At 46.3% G+C, this 14624-nt stretch overlaps 1 protein-coding gene across 2 annotated transcripts; it reads left to right on the top strand.

Annotated features, from left to right (window-relative positions):
* Positions 1-12178: 12178 nt before the first annotated feature.
* Positions 12179-13524, top strand: LOC123445746 (glutathione S-transferase 1-like). Of its 2 annotated transcripts, none has more exons than XM_045122779.1 (3): positions 12179-12426; positions 12534-12582; positions 12675-13524. In XM_045122779.1, exons 1-3 carry the CDS (start codon positions 12277-12279, stop codon positions 13169-13171), a joined length of 696 nt encoding a protein of 231 aa, XP_044978714.1. In that variant the 5' UTR covers positions 12179-12276; the 3' UTR covers positions 13172-13524. The 2 variants fall into 2 exon arrangements, with proteins under 2 accessions (XP_044978714.1, XP_044978715.1); XM_045122780.1 differs by having other exon boundaries at positions 12229-12426; positions 12508-12582.
* Positions 13525-14624: the final 1100 nt, after the last annotated feature.

Below are 14624 nucleotides of genomic sequence, written 5' to 3'. Positions count from 1 at the left end.
CAAACAGTCGATCCCACCCCTCAAGGTGTTAACCGAGAATGTTCCCCCTCCGGTGCAGGGGCAAGCTTTTGAAAAAGCAAAGGAGTTGGCGGATGAATGTGGTATCTCGGTTGAAGATTTGCTGGCTTCCCAAGACGACAGGATACCCAAGGCTGTGGTAGCCCCTAAGCCATAGTTTGTCATGGGAGAGCCTTTGGTCAGCAAAGATGATCTCCCAACAAATCTGCGTTACTTGCATAAATGGTACTTAAGTGAATCAAAGAATGGGAGAACGATGATCGTGCTGAGTGTCCCACAGGAGTACTACGGCCGCTCCGAAGAAATCCATATCGACTTTGATGAACTCTTCCAGATGTACAATGGCGACGCCCTCGACAAATCTCTTATGAGTTGCTATTGTCTGTAAGTTTTTCAATTCGTTGTCTACATATAACTTGTTTAGTTATTTCAATTCATTGTCTATATATAACTTGTACTCTATTATGCAGAATAAAGATTCTGGAGTGTAAAAGTAAGAGCATCCTAAATATTGGGTTTATTGATCCAGATAAAATACATATAGCGACCCTAACTAATTATCCCAAGGAGACGGACAAAAACCTTCTAAGGTTTCTTAGAGATCAAAATTTATGTGACCACATACTGTTTCCATACAACTTCAGGTGAGGGTCTTTACTCTGTTGTGTCCATTCACTTATAAGTGTAATTGATAAGTTACTCACACACACACACACACACACACACACACACACACACACACACACACACACACACACACACACACACACATATATATATATACATGTGCAGCTTCCATTGGATTCTGTTGGACATTCAAATTGATAAGGGAAGAGTTGATGCCTTCGACCCATTATCGAGACCCTTGGAACAGTTCCAAAGCCTGCAGGACATGCTCCAAGGGTAATTTTAATCATTCTTGCACTCTATCGGTCTCTTTCGATGATTTTCTGATATATCAATTAATGAAAAACTTAGCAAATCATTATCCTTGTCGGGCAGGGTTTGGAATCGGTTCAAGTGCGTGACTCCCGGTAACTTTCCTGAGAAGCTGACCTTTAGAGCGGCTCAGGTAAGTAGTAGTATGATATACTTCTATTAATTTTCAATACATTTATGATGCTAGATTATTATTTTGATTATATATATTCTATTCTCGTAAAGTGCGACCAGCAGCCACGGGGAACGCATCTATGCGGATACTATGTTTGCGAGACCATTCGCACGTTTACCTCTGAGTTCAAGGATCACATATTCGACGTAAGCAATGAACATTCACACCTCTATTTTTACCCGTCATTCTTTGTTATCATGATTGATATTCATATTCATCTCCTCTTCTTATATAGCACACGGCCATGAGGACGAAGGTCCTACCAGAGCAACGCGCGATTGTTGTTGCAGAGGAGCTTGCGGGATTTCTGAGGACGGAAGCTATAGAAGACAAAGGACGATTTAATGTAGCTAAGGGCCATTACTGATGTTCGTTCATGTAATCGAATAGACGGGCTCTAGTCCCGATAATTCAGATCACCATATAATTGTATATATATGATCGCTTGTAAGATAAGTTAATCTTATATATATATGCATAATTATTTCTATTTTAAATTATATGAAAACTAATTCCCAAACACCAAACGAGGCATCACGTTAATCTCCTGAACACCTAAACCCTAAAACCCTAAAACCCAAAAATAATTTCATTCAAAAAAAACCCAAAAGCTAGCAAAATCTGAAAATCTTTAGTCCCGGACCGTGTAACGAACCGGGACTAAATGTCCTGCCCCTGGGGCGCTACGAAGCGCCCACGTGGAGCACCTTTAGTCCCGGCGTGTAAGAGGGCCGGGACGAAAAGATTAGGCCTTTAGTACGGCCCCTTTAGTCCCGGTTGGTGAACCGGGACTAAAGCCCCTTACGGGTCGGGGCTATAGGCCCTGTCCCCACTAGTGCAGGGATCTTTAGTCCCGGTTCGTGGCTCGATCCGGGACTAAAGACCTCCTTTAGTCCCGGGTGGAGCCACGACCCGGGACTAAAGGCCCTTTTTCGGCAGACCAGAAGGCGGGAAGCAGGGGCCTTTAGTCCCGGGGCGTGCCAAGAACCGGGACTAAAGGTTAGGCTATTAGTCCCGGTTTTCGACAAAAGTCGGGTCTAAAGTGTTGCCTATATAAACCCTGGCCCCTGCCCACCATATCCCCTGTTTTTTGGTTGTTGAAGTGTGACCATGCCATGCTCTTGCCACTCTAGTTCATGCACAGGACGTGTTCGATGAAATGCCCGAGCCACTCTACTTAAGCTTTCTCCTCTCCAAGCTCGACCTCCAAGCTCCATTTTCCTTAATATTTGTCTAGGTTTGGTCGTGCACCAACTGCACAAGTGTTTTAAAAGGTTAGCTACTTCATCCTTTCATTTGTCACTGCTAGTGTAGCTCATTTCAAATGCTCAAATTAACTTCTTAGAGTTTGCACATGCGTAGGGTGTCGTCCCGTGCCCGTCCTCACCATTGTCGATCGCCCCGTGCCGATCTCGTCGCGAGCACCACCGTGGTGAGCCTCTTGTTTTTATCTTCTTTTTAAAAGAAAAAAATCTTACTTGTATGATTTAGATACATACTTGTATAAATTACTCACTTTCATTAATTTTTGTTATTATATAGTGCGATGGTTTTGGTATCCGCCTCCGTCGGCCCTCGTCCTGTCTATGATTCGGATGTGGTATATATTATCTTTTATAACTATTTGTTTTATTTAGTGTTTATGACAATTATGACGACCAACGTGACATATATTTTTTTAATCTAAGAGGTATGTGAACCGGAAATTCCAACCCAGATAAAAATTCTTGTCGGGAAGTTAAATTTGGTTGAAAAAGAAAACAAATACTTGAAGAAAAATTGAAAATAATTGAGGATAAGAATATGGAACTGGAGTTGCATGTCGCCAATGTCATCGATGATCGCAAGATGAAGATCGATGCGATGCGGTTGAAGATGGATGCAATGCGCTTGAAGATGGATGAAATGCGCTTGAATATTAGGAATATTAGAAAATATGCCATTTATAAAGAGGCTTGGTATCATTATGTTGTTAGGTCAATTGTTACCTTAGTTGCGATTTTGATCGCGTTTGTTGTTGCATTTAAATGTTTTACATAGTTGTATGTTGTTTTATGAGAGAACTTTATGTATTTATTTTTTGCAATAATAACATTTGATCACTACTGTTCTTTGGCTTTAATGTGATGATGAACTTGTATTAATTTGGTCATATGTTCTGCAATGGTTTTTTGATATGTTTAATTTCATAATAGAGATGAATCGCCAATGATAATATTTAATTTCATAATATGGTTTTTTCAACTTATTTGAACTCCATACTTTTTGTGTATTCAAAATGCATCATTCAAAGGCACATCACAAAATTTCAACAATTTCTGACTTCATTTGGTATATTTCGTGCATTTACTTATTTTTTTTGAGCTAGTTGACCCTGAAATTGAAAAGCACTACAAATGAACTCTGAAAATGTTGAAAGTTGGCATGCTATCATCATTTCACCCACATAGCATGTGTTAAAAAGTTGAGAGGGCTACGATAAAAACTGGATGCACTTCGTGTACAAAACGGACAATCTCTCTCGAAGAATCAGGGTTTCAAACGAGAACTCATCTCTTACAAAGGGATTTCATTTTTTTGAACGTATTTGAACTCCATACTTTTTGTGTGTTCAAAATGCACCATTCAAAGGCACATCACAAAATTTCAACAATTTCTGACTTCATTTGGTATATTTCGTGCATTTACTTTTTTTTTGAGCTAGTTGACCCTGAAATTGAAAAGCACTACAAATGAACTCTGAAAATGTTGAAAGTTGGCATGCTATCATCATTTCACCCACATAGTATGTGTTAAAAAGTTGAGAGGGCTACGACAAAAACTGGATGCAGTTCGTCTACAAAACTGACAATCTCTCTCGAAGTAGCAGGGTTTCGAACGAGAACTCATCTCTTACAAAGGGATTTCATTTTTTTTGAACTTATTTGAACTCCATATTTTTTGTGTATTCAAAATGCACGATTCAAAGGCACATCACAAAATTTCGACAATTTCTGACTTCATTTGGTATGTTTCGTGCATTTACTTATTTTTTTTGAGCTAGTTGACCCTGAAATTGAAAAGCACTACAAATGAACTCTGAAAATGTTGAAAGTTGGCATGCTATCATCATTTCACCCACATAGCATGTGGTAAAAAGTTGAGAGGGCTACGACAAAAACTGGATGTACTTCGTGTACAAGACAGACAATCTCTCTCGAAGTATCAGGGTTTCGAACGAGAACTCATCTCTTACATGGATACTATGAAAATGAAAAGTGTTTGAAATTTAGTACATTCCATACATGTATTACATAAAAGGTTTAATACATTATTACATTATTGCACCAATATTCCTATCTATTATTTATGTTTTCTTCTGGGTCGTAGCTATGGAGAATCTTCATCATTCAGTAGGATGCTTGGGTCAGTTTTCACTTTGAAGGGCGGCATTTTATGAAACTTATTATAATCTTCTGACATGTGTGTCTTGTCATCTACTCCCACGATGTTTCTTTTCCCTGAAAGAACTATGTGGCGTTTTGGCTCATCGGACGATATCTTCTTTTGCTGATTTCTTTTTCTCGTTTTTGTAGACATGTCCTTCACATAGAAAACTTGAGCGACATCATTGGCTAGGACAAATGGTTCGTCCATGTACGCAAGATTGTTGAGATCCACTGTTGTCATGCCGTACTTTTGGTCTACAACTACCCCGCCTCCTGTCAGCTTCACCCATTTGCACCGAAACAAAGGGATCTTAAAAGTAGGTCCATAGTCAAGTTCCCATATCTCCTGTATGTACCCGTAATATGTTTCCAAACAGTGCCCATTCTCGTCTGTTGCATCAAAGCGGACACCACTATTTTAGTTGGTGCTCTTTTTATCTTGGGCAACCGTGTAAAATGTATTCCCATTTATCTCATACCCTTGGAAAGTACATATAGTCAAAGATGGTGGCCTGGCCAAACAGTACAGCTCATCTCCAACGGTGTCGTCATTCATGAGATGTGTCTGCAACCAACTGCCGAAAGTCTTCTCGTGTTCCCCTTTAATCCAAGAGTCAGCCTTCCCCGGGTTTTCGGAGCGTAGAATATTCTTGTGTCTCACGATATACGGAGCCATCACGGTGGAATTGTGTAGAACTGTGTAGTGTACTTGAGAGAAAGAATGTCCGTCCATACATACTTTTGCTTTCCTTCCTAGTGTGCCTTTTCCTGTCAGCCTACCCTCATACCGAGATTAAGGAACACCAATCGGCTTAAGGTCAGGAAGAAAGTCCACACAAAATTCAATGACCTCCTTTGTTCCATAGCCCTTGGAGATGCTTCCTTCTGGCCTAGCACGGTTACGAACATATTTCTTTAAGACTCCCATGAACCTCTCGAAGGGGAACATATTGTGTAGAAACACAGGACCGAGAATTCTAATCTCTTCGACTAGGTGAACTAGGAGGTGTGTCATTATATTGAAGAAGGATGGCGGGAACAACAACTCAAAGCTGACCAGACATTGGACCACATCAATCTGTAACCCTGATAGACTTTCTCGATTGATTACCTTCTAAGAAATTGCATTGAGGAATGCACATACCTTCACAATTGCCAGGCGAACATTTTCCGGTAGAATTCCCCTCAATGCAACCGGAAGCAATTGCGTCATAAGCACGTGGCAGTCATGAGACTTTAAGTTTTGGAATTTTTTGTCTTTCATATTTACGATTCCCTTTATATTCGACGAGAAGCCAGTCGGGACCTTGATACTGAAAAGGACTTCAAAGAAGATTTCCTTCTCTTCCTTAGTAAGAGCGTAGCTGGCACGCCCTTGAAACTGCCCTGGATGCATGCCATCTCTTCCTTTATGACGTTCCTGGTCCTCCCGTGCTTTCGGTGTATCTTTTGACTTCCCATACAAGCCCAGGAAGACTAGAATATTCACGCAGAGATTCTTCGTCAGGTGCATCACGTCGATTGCCGAGCGGACCTCATGGACTTCCCAGTAGGGTAGCTCCCAAAATATAGATTTCTTCTTCCACATGGGTACGCGCTTATCAGGACGTTAGGAACAGGTTGGCTGCCAGGACCCTTTCCAAAGATTACTTTTAAATCTTTGACCATATTAAATACTTCAGCACCAGTACGGATGACAGGCTTCCCCCGGGGTTCTGCCTTGCCATTGAAATGCTTGCCTTTTTTCTTTAAGGGATGCTTGGGCGGAAGAAAACGACGATTGTACGGGTACACATTCTTCCTACATTTGTCCAGATATATACTTTCTGTTTGATCCAAACAGTGCGTGCATGCATTGTATCCCTTGTTTGACTGTCCTGAAATGTTACTAAGAGCAGGTCAATCATTGATGGTTACGAAAAGCAACGCTCGAAGGTCAAATTCCTCTTGTTTGTGCTCGTCCCACATACGTACACCTGGTTCGGCCCACAGCTGTAAAAGTTCATCAACTAATGGCCTTAGGTACACATCAATATCGTTGCCGGGTTGCTTTGGACCTTGGATAAGCACTGGCATCATAATGAATTTCCGCTTCATGCACAACCAAGGAGGAAGGTTGTAGATACATAGAGTAACGGGCCAGGTGCTGTGACTGCAACTCTGCTCACCAAAAGGATTCATGCCATCTGTACTCAGACCTAACCATAAGTTCCTTGCGTCACCTGCAAATCTCGGGAACTCTCTCTCTCTCGATTTTTCTCCAGTGCCGACCATCAGCGGCGTGCCTCAACTTATCGTCTTTCATACGATCTTCCATATGCCATCGCAACAACTTCGCATGATCTTTATTTCTGACCAGACGTTTCAACCGTTGTATTATAGGAGCATACCACATCACCTTCGCAGGAACCCTCTTCCTGGGTGGCTCTCCCTCAATATCACCAGGGTCATATTTTCTAATCTTATACCGCAATGCAGTGCATACCGGACATTTATCCATATTCTCGTACTTCTCACCGCGGTAGAGGATGCAGTCATTAGGGCATGCATGTATCTTCTGCACGTCTAATCCTAGAGGGCAGACAAGCTTCTTTGCTTTGTACGTGCTGGCGGGCAATTCATTCTTTCTTGGAAGCATCTTCTTCATCAGTACCAGCATCTTTTCGAATGACGAGTCAGTCACACCGGTCTCTGCCTTCCACTTCAGCAATTCCAGTGTGCTACCCAGCTTCTTCTGGCCATCTTCACAAGTTGGATACAACAATTTGTTGTGGTCCTGTAACATCTACTCGAACTGCAACCTCTCCTTTTCTGTGTCTCAACCTCGCCGTGCATCAGAAATGACCCGGCCAAGATCATCAGCGGGCTCATCTGGTTCCCGTTCTTCATCCTGATCTTCTTCTTCATTGTCTTCCATTGCGGGATCAGCATACTCAGGGAACATAGATCGGTAGTTGTCATCATCGTTCTCTTCTTCTTCATCGTCGTCTTCCATCATAACCCCTCTTTCTCCGTGCTTGGTCCAAACATTATAGCCCGACATAAAACCGGACCGAAGCAGGTGGCTCTGAATGACTCTTGAGGAAGTGTAATCCTTCTCATTCCGACATTCAACACATGGACAAAACATATAGCCACCACCATGCTTGTTCGCATCGGCTGCATCTCGAAAAGAATGCACGCCTTCTCTGTAAGCGGTCATGCGTCGATCACCGTACATCCATGGATGGCTCATCTGTGTTATACGACAGTATATCAAATACAATCACGATCCTAAAAATTAGTATCGCACGGTCTAAACGAGGAAATATAGTTGCTAACCTTTTAGAATAAGTAGAAATAAAGAGGAAGATGTTTAAGCGTGGCTCAGGCATCTCATATCGTAGTTGTGTTCGGTGAACTGAAGCGGCACCGCTCTAACAAACATTTCAACAAACACCTCTAGTGCATCAAAAAAAGTGGAGAGCTAGCACACACCCACAATCCTCCATCCAAGAAAAATGCAAGGAAGAGGGGAGAGGGGGGCTGTGCTATATATAGGCAGAGGACTTTAGTCCCGGTTTGAGACACAAACCGGGACTAAAGGTGGCGCACATGCGGGCTGCCCACCGCGTAGCCCTTTAGTCCCGGTTTGGGACACGAACCGGGACAAAAGGCTCCTTACGGGCCGGGACTAAAGCCTCGAGGCACGCATTGAGAATTGGGGCGACGTGGCCGGGCCTTTAGTCCCGACCCAGAGGCAGGCCGGGACTAAAGGGTCCCGGCCAAAGGCCCATTTTCCACTAGTGGTTGCTGAAGATCTGAAGTATGTTAAGTAGCAAATCTTAGTTTGTAGTTTCAATAACAACACCAGAGAGAAAATTAGCGATATAATGGCCAAAAAAATGACCTGCTCAGCGTGTATGATCTCCTGATTCGAGAGTGGCGTCGAGTCAAGGGCGCTGGCTACCACCGAGCCGTGGACGATGATGTCGCTGCAGGACTTGAGCTGTAGGGCACTGGAGTAGGGCTCTGCCAGATTGAAGCCACTTGACCCATGGATGTGAAGAGTGGGGCGGCAACATAGATCGGCGGCAGGTCGAAGACCAACACGGGGGCGACGCGATTTATCGTGCAGAGCCTGGAGGCAGGACGTTTCCAGGGAAGGGAGCACTTGAGGCGGCCAACGGTATAGCTTGGGTTGTCAAGAAGGCGCCGGCCGGTGGCTGTAGTATGCGAGCGGCAACATTGGGAGGTCAGGCCTTAGGAGGCGGAGGTCGGAGGCGAGCTTGATCGCCGGAGATCATGGAGGCGATGTGGCGTGCAGGGAGACCAAGTGGAGTTGGGGAGGCCGGACAGGGCAAGTGTTCGTGCGACGGCCAGCGAAGCAAGGCAGGCGATGGCGGATAGAGGTTGGAGAAAGGCGTAGCGGTGCGGGGAGGTCGCCGGCGAGATGGCTGATGTGTTCGCACATGCACGACGGGGCGGGCGGTGCCGTCCACGACCAGGACCTTGCCATGACGACCACCTGGCGGATGACGGGAGCGGCGGCGGCGATATTTCGAGGGAGACGAGATTCATTGTGCAGCAGAGAGTGCAGGGCAGGGGACGTGTCCACGACCAAGACTGCGGCCAACGAGGAGGGGAGCAGTGTCGGCGAATTTTCTCTTCCGTGGGGAGAGAGACGTGATCCGGAGATGGGGGCTTGGGACGTGCATTCGTGGGTCATGGGTCGTGGGATATTGTTTTCCTTTTCATTGTTTTTTTCATGGGTAGGAGAATCGGTGCGGGAAAGGAAGTAGGAAAGGTGGAATTACGAGAGAGGTGGGATCGTATAAGGGACTCGACTGAAGGTCGAACCATCACGGCGACGGCAGATTATCCTTTAATAATAGAGATTGTGGTGCGAAGGAAGTACTAGTTAGAAACACGTGCGTTGGTACGGATTAGAGAAACAACTACTCCCTCTGTTCACTTTTGTAGGTCGCGGAACCAATTTCCGACAGCCCCCAAAACATCGGTAAAGGACCAATATAGCCACCGATAGATAGATTCGAAATTCAAATTGCTCCACATCGACCGTGTTTGTCCTTCCAGAGAGCACCTCTCCATAGCAAGTGATTGGATCATTCATGGTGGAAGAAGATAGGGGAAGAAGAGAGTGCGAGAGAGGAGACGAACAAAGAGCGAGAGAGGAGACGAACAGAGAGCGAGAGAGGAGACGAACAGAGAAGAGAGAATACTCTGCCCTCGTGGTACGGTTTTGTTTCTCGTCGCGTAAAACGATGCGGGATGCGAACGGTTTGGACCTTTAGTCCCGGGTTAAGCCACCAACCGAGACTAAAGGGGCTCGCACCAGCAGGCGAACGGTCACCACGACCCCTTAAGTCCCGGTTTGAGACACTAACCGGGACTAAAGGGTCTTGCATCAGGCGAACGGTTGTCACCAAACAGTAGTCTTGGTTCGTGGCTCAACCCGGGACTAAAGGCCCTTAATGAACCGGGACAAAAGCCTAGCTTCTCGAATCGGGTCCAACGGTGACATTACTCCCGGTCCAAAACCAAACCGGGACTAAAGGGCCGAACATAAGACCAATTTTCTAATAGTGGGACGATGATGTCGCTGGAGGACTTGAGTTGTAGGGCGTTGGAGTAGGGCTTTGCCATATTGAAGCCACTTGACCCGTGGATGTGAAGAGTGGGGCAGCAACGTAGATCAGCGGCGGGTCGAAGACCAACACGGGGGCGGCGCGATTCATCGTGCAGAGCCTGGAGGCAGGACGTTGCCAGGGAAGGGAGCAGTGGAGGCGACCAACGGTATAGCTTGGGTAGTCAAGAAGGCGCCGGCCGGTGGCTATAGTATGCGAGAGGCAACATTGGGAGGTCAAGTCTCAGGAGGCGGATGTCGGAGGTGAGCTTGATCGCCGGCAATCATGGAGGCATTGTGGTGTGCAGGGAGACCAGGTGGAGTTGGGCAGGCCGGACAGGGCAAGTGTTCGTGCGACGGCCAGCGAACCAAGGCAGGCGATGGAAGATAGAGGTTGGAGAAAGGCGCATCGGCGCGGGGAGGTCGCCGGCGAGATGGCTCACACGTTCGCATGGGAAAGACGGGGCGGGTGGCGCCGTCCACGACCAGGACCTTGCCATGACGACCACCTGGCGAATGAGGGGAGCGGCGGTGGCGATATTTTGAGGGAGACGAGATTCATTGTGCAACGGAGAGTGCAGGCCGGGGGCGTGTCCACGACCAAGACCGCGGCCAACGAGGAGGGGAGCGGTGACGGCGAATTTTCTCTTCCGTGGGGAGAGAGATGTGATCCGGAGATGGGGGCGTGGGACGTGCGTTCGTGGGTCGTGGGTCATGGGATATTGTTTTCCTTTTCATTGTTTTTTTTCATGGGTAAGAGAACCGGTGCGGGGAAGGAAGTAGGAAAGGTGGAAGTACGAGAGAGGTGAGATCGTATAAGGGACTCGATTGGAGGTCGAACCATCACGACGACGGCAAAATTTTTTTAATAATAAAGATTGTGGTGTCGAGGAAGTACTAGTTAGAAACACGTGCGTTGGTACGGACTAGAGAAACAACTACTCCCTCTGTTCACTTTTGTAGATTGCGGAACCAATTTCCGACAGCCCCCAAAACATCGGTAAAGGACCAATATAGATAGATTCGAAATTCAAATTACTCCACATCGACCGTGTCCTTCCTCCCATCGTTGGGATCTGAGCATCGTTGGTCCATTCAGTTAGCAAGTGGTAGGCGACATACAGTATCACTTTAGCAAGTGGAAAGGTAAAAGAGACTTTATCCGGCTGCCGACATATTCCAACGTGCAGTGGAAGATTCTTCGCTGGCTCTATCCGGCTGCCGGCATATGCGAACGTGGAAGATTCTTCGCTACCTCTATCCGGCTGCCGACATACAACATCACTTGTTGGATCCGGCTGCCGACATACAACATCACTTATTGGAGGCTTGAGAGCGATGGTACGTAGCACCGAAAGCAATGTGCCCTCTCGAAAACACTAAGGGTTGGTACTTATATGCATATGTTATTAACTAAACCAGTACAAAAGTAGAAAAATGCCTCAAATTGGAAATCGACAAGTAATTGTACATTCCGATATGGTCTTCGTTGTCACTCAACTGATTAATAATTTTTCACTATCGATGGAAATGTATATTTTTTTATATCTTTGTTCTCATTCAGTTGAAAAAGAATGCTACAAGTTCCGAGAGTCAAGCTTGGCAGCGATCAATTATTTTCCAACTTGCCGTTGCCAACGCCTTGCATTGCATGTTGTATAAAAATCAGCTTTTGCATGCATGCTATTATTACGTCGCTAGCGGTTGGTAGGCGACACATCACTTTCCATGGCTCTAAATTTTCCTGTTTGATGCTTGTGGGCTTAATAGCAAGAGAGACTTTCCACGGCTCTGGTCGATCGTGCCATGCATACCTGTGAGTGCTAGTCTTCGCAGCCTAGCTACTGCATGTGACTCTCAGGAAAAATGCCTAGATTTCATAGCAGCCTACCTCACGTGACTCTCAGGAAAAATGCTACTTGAGGGAGGTAGCACCAAAAAAAGTCGACGTAGACTCTCCTTGCTCTGTGTATAAATGGAGATCAACATCCAAGGCATCCTCACACACACACGTTCACTTGTACAGAGCAGCAGAGTCTTGTACGTATAGTTGTAGATCATATATCCATCACGTACGTTCAGGGACAAACATGTCTCCGGTGAAGGTGTTCGGGCACCCGATGTTGACAAACGTGGCACGGGTGATGCTCTTCCTGGAGGAGGTCGGCGCCGAGTACGAGCTCGTGCCCGTGGACTTCGTCGCCGGCGAGCACAAGAGGCCCCAACACCTCCAGCTAAACGTAAGTAATATAAGCAGCAGACGGCAATTCGTCGGTCACCTTAATTATCATATCAGGTGATGCATGATTTGTTTGTGACAGAGATGCTACGTGTTTTCCTCTTGCAGCCGTTCGGGCAGATGCCTGGGTTCCAAGATGGCGATCTCGTCCTGTTCGGTGAGCAGCCCTCCATCCATCCATCATGTTTAGTTTCCTACTTTTTGTTCATGAGTGAGTGAGTTTTAATTACATACAATAAAAATACACAGAGTCGCGCGCCATCGGCAAGTACATCATCCGCAAGTACGGGACAGCCGGGCTGGACCTCCTCGGAGAAAACAGCGGAATCGAAGAATCAGCAATGGTGGACATGTGGACGGAGGTGGAGGACCAGCAGTACTACCCGGCCATCTCGCCCGTGGTGTTCGAGTGCATCATCAATCCCTTCATCATGGGTGGCGCGGCGACGAACCAGAAGGTGGTCGACAAGAGCCTGGAGAGGCTCAAGGGTGTGCTGGGGATCTACGAGGCCCGGCTGGAGAAGAGCAGGTACTTGGCCGGGGACTCCATCAGCTTCGCCGATCTCAACCACATCCCATTCACCTTCTACTTCATGACCACCCGGCACGCGTCGGTGTTTGATGACTACCCCAAGGTGAAGGCCTGGTGGGAGAGCCTCATGGCCAGGCCGGCGGTGCAGAGGGTGTGCAAGCATATGCCTAGCCAGTTTAGCTGCCTACTAACCACTACGCCCTCCATAAACTAAACTAATATGAAAGCTTTTACATTACTATAACTATTTTAGTCTAGTGATCTATAAACGCTTTTATATTAGTTAACTAATATAAGAGCTTTTAGATCACTAACTATTTTAGTGTAGTGATCTAAATACTTTTATATTAGTTTATAGAGGGAGCAGATGTTTATGAGCGCGGGTGTGTGTGTGTGCCGGTGATGATTCCGTTTTAGAGAAAGAGACATCGATCCCGTGGGTCATCATCAGAACTAGCCCGCTTGCGCTTCTGTTCGTGCGAGCGAGCCTGATTGTGATTGATGTACCTACTTAGATTCCTTGCTTTGTGCACTAGTACCGGTAAATAAACAACTCGTCAATGCTAATCCGTACGTCCTATATGTATAGTACACCACTAGAGATCACAATGGATCCAAAGTCAAAGCAACTATATATATACCGTACATCTTTGGATTGGATACGTGTGCATGCATGGCTCTCTCGCCGTGAAATCGCCAAACCACCTTTCACCAGTTTATTTATTACTCCCTTTCCTCGGTGAAACAATAAAAAAGTGATCTAAATGATTTTATATTAATTTACACAGGGAGTATAAGTCGCGATGGACGTTTAATTTCGCTCTGGAAAGAGAATTAAAGGACGTGTTTGGGTCCGTACGAACCAACGAAGGACCGAGCCAAGCAGGCGCAGGGCCTAAGAGCAACTCTAGCAGACCCTATATTTGTCCGGCCCGCAAAACGTGTTTGCAGTTCGTCTAAAAACGTCTATGCGGGCCGCCGCGCACGGACGTGGATGCAGATCCCGCATAACGGATCCGTAAAATAGTATATTCACGGAACATGCTTTGATGGAGGAAAGAGCGGGTTCAAATGTCCCCCCACGAACCGCTTTCGCTCATGTGCGGGGCACTGCAGCGGCGAGGTGGAAACCCACGAATACGCGGGTTGGGTCCGAGATTTTGCTGTGCCGCGCAAAAATATTTGCAGGCCGGGGCGGGATGCGGGTTCTAATCGTGCAGGTTTTCCCGCCCCGACCCGCATTTTGGCGGTTATTTCCCGGGTCGGGGCGGGATGCGGGGTCTGCTAGAGTTGCTCTAATAAACCCGGACGGAGACAGCAGCACAGTAGCTAATAATTTTGGATTTATTTTAGAATTTTTGGCGATAAGCTGTCAGTGGACACTAGTGGGGACGGGCCTTTAGCCCCGGCACATAAGGGCTTTAGTCCCGGTTCACCAACCGGGACTAAAGGGGCGGGACTAAAGGCCTAATCTTTAGTCCCGGCCCTGTTACAATCCGGGACTAAAGGTGCTCCACGTGGGCGCCCCGTAGCGCCCCAGGGGCAGGCCCTTTAGTCCCGGTTCGTTACACGGACCGGGACTAAAGATTTTCAGATTTTGCTGGTTTTTGGGGGTTTTTTTTGAATGAAATTATTTTAGGGTTTTAGGGTTTAGGTGTTCGGGAGAT

The sequence above is a fragment of the Hordeum vulgare genome, chromosome 3H (genome assembly GCF_904849725.1).
Source record: "Hordeum vulgare subsp. vulgare chromosome 3H, MorexV3_pseudomolecules_assembly, whole genome shotgun sequence".
Taxonomy (NCBI): domain Eukaryota; kingdom Viridiplantae; phylum Streptophyta; class Magnoliopsida; order Poales; family Poaceae; genus Hordeum; species Hordeum vulgare.
Note: the sequence above shows the minus strand (reverse complement) of the source record. Positions and strands in the feature narration are given on the sequence as shown.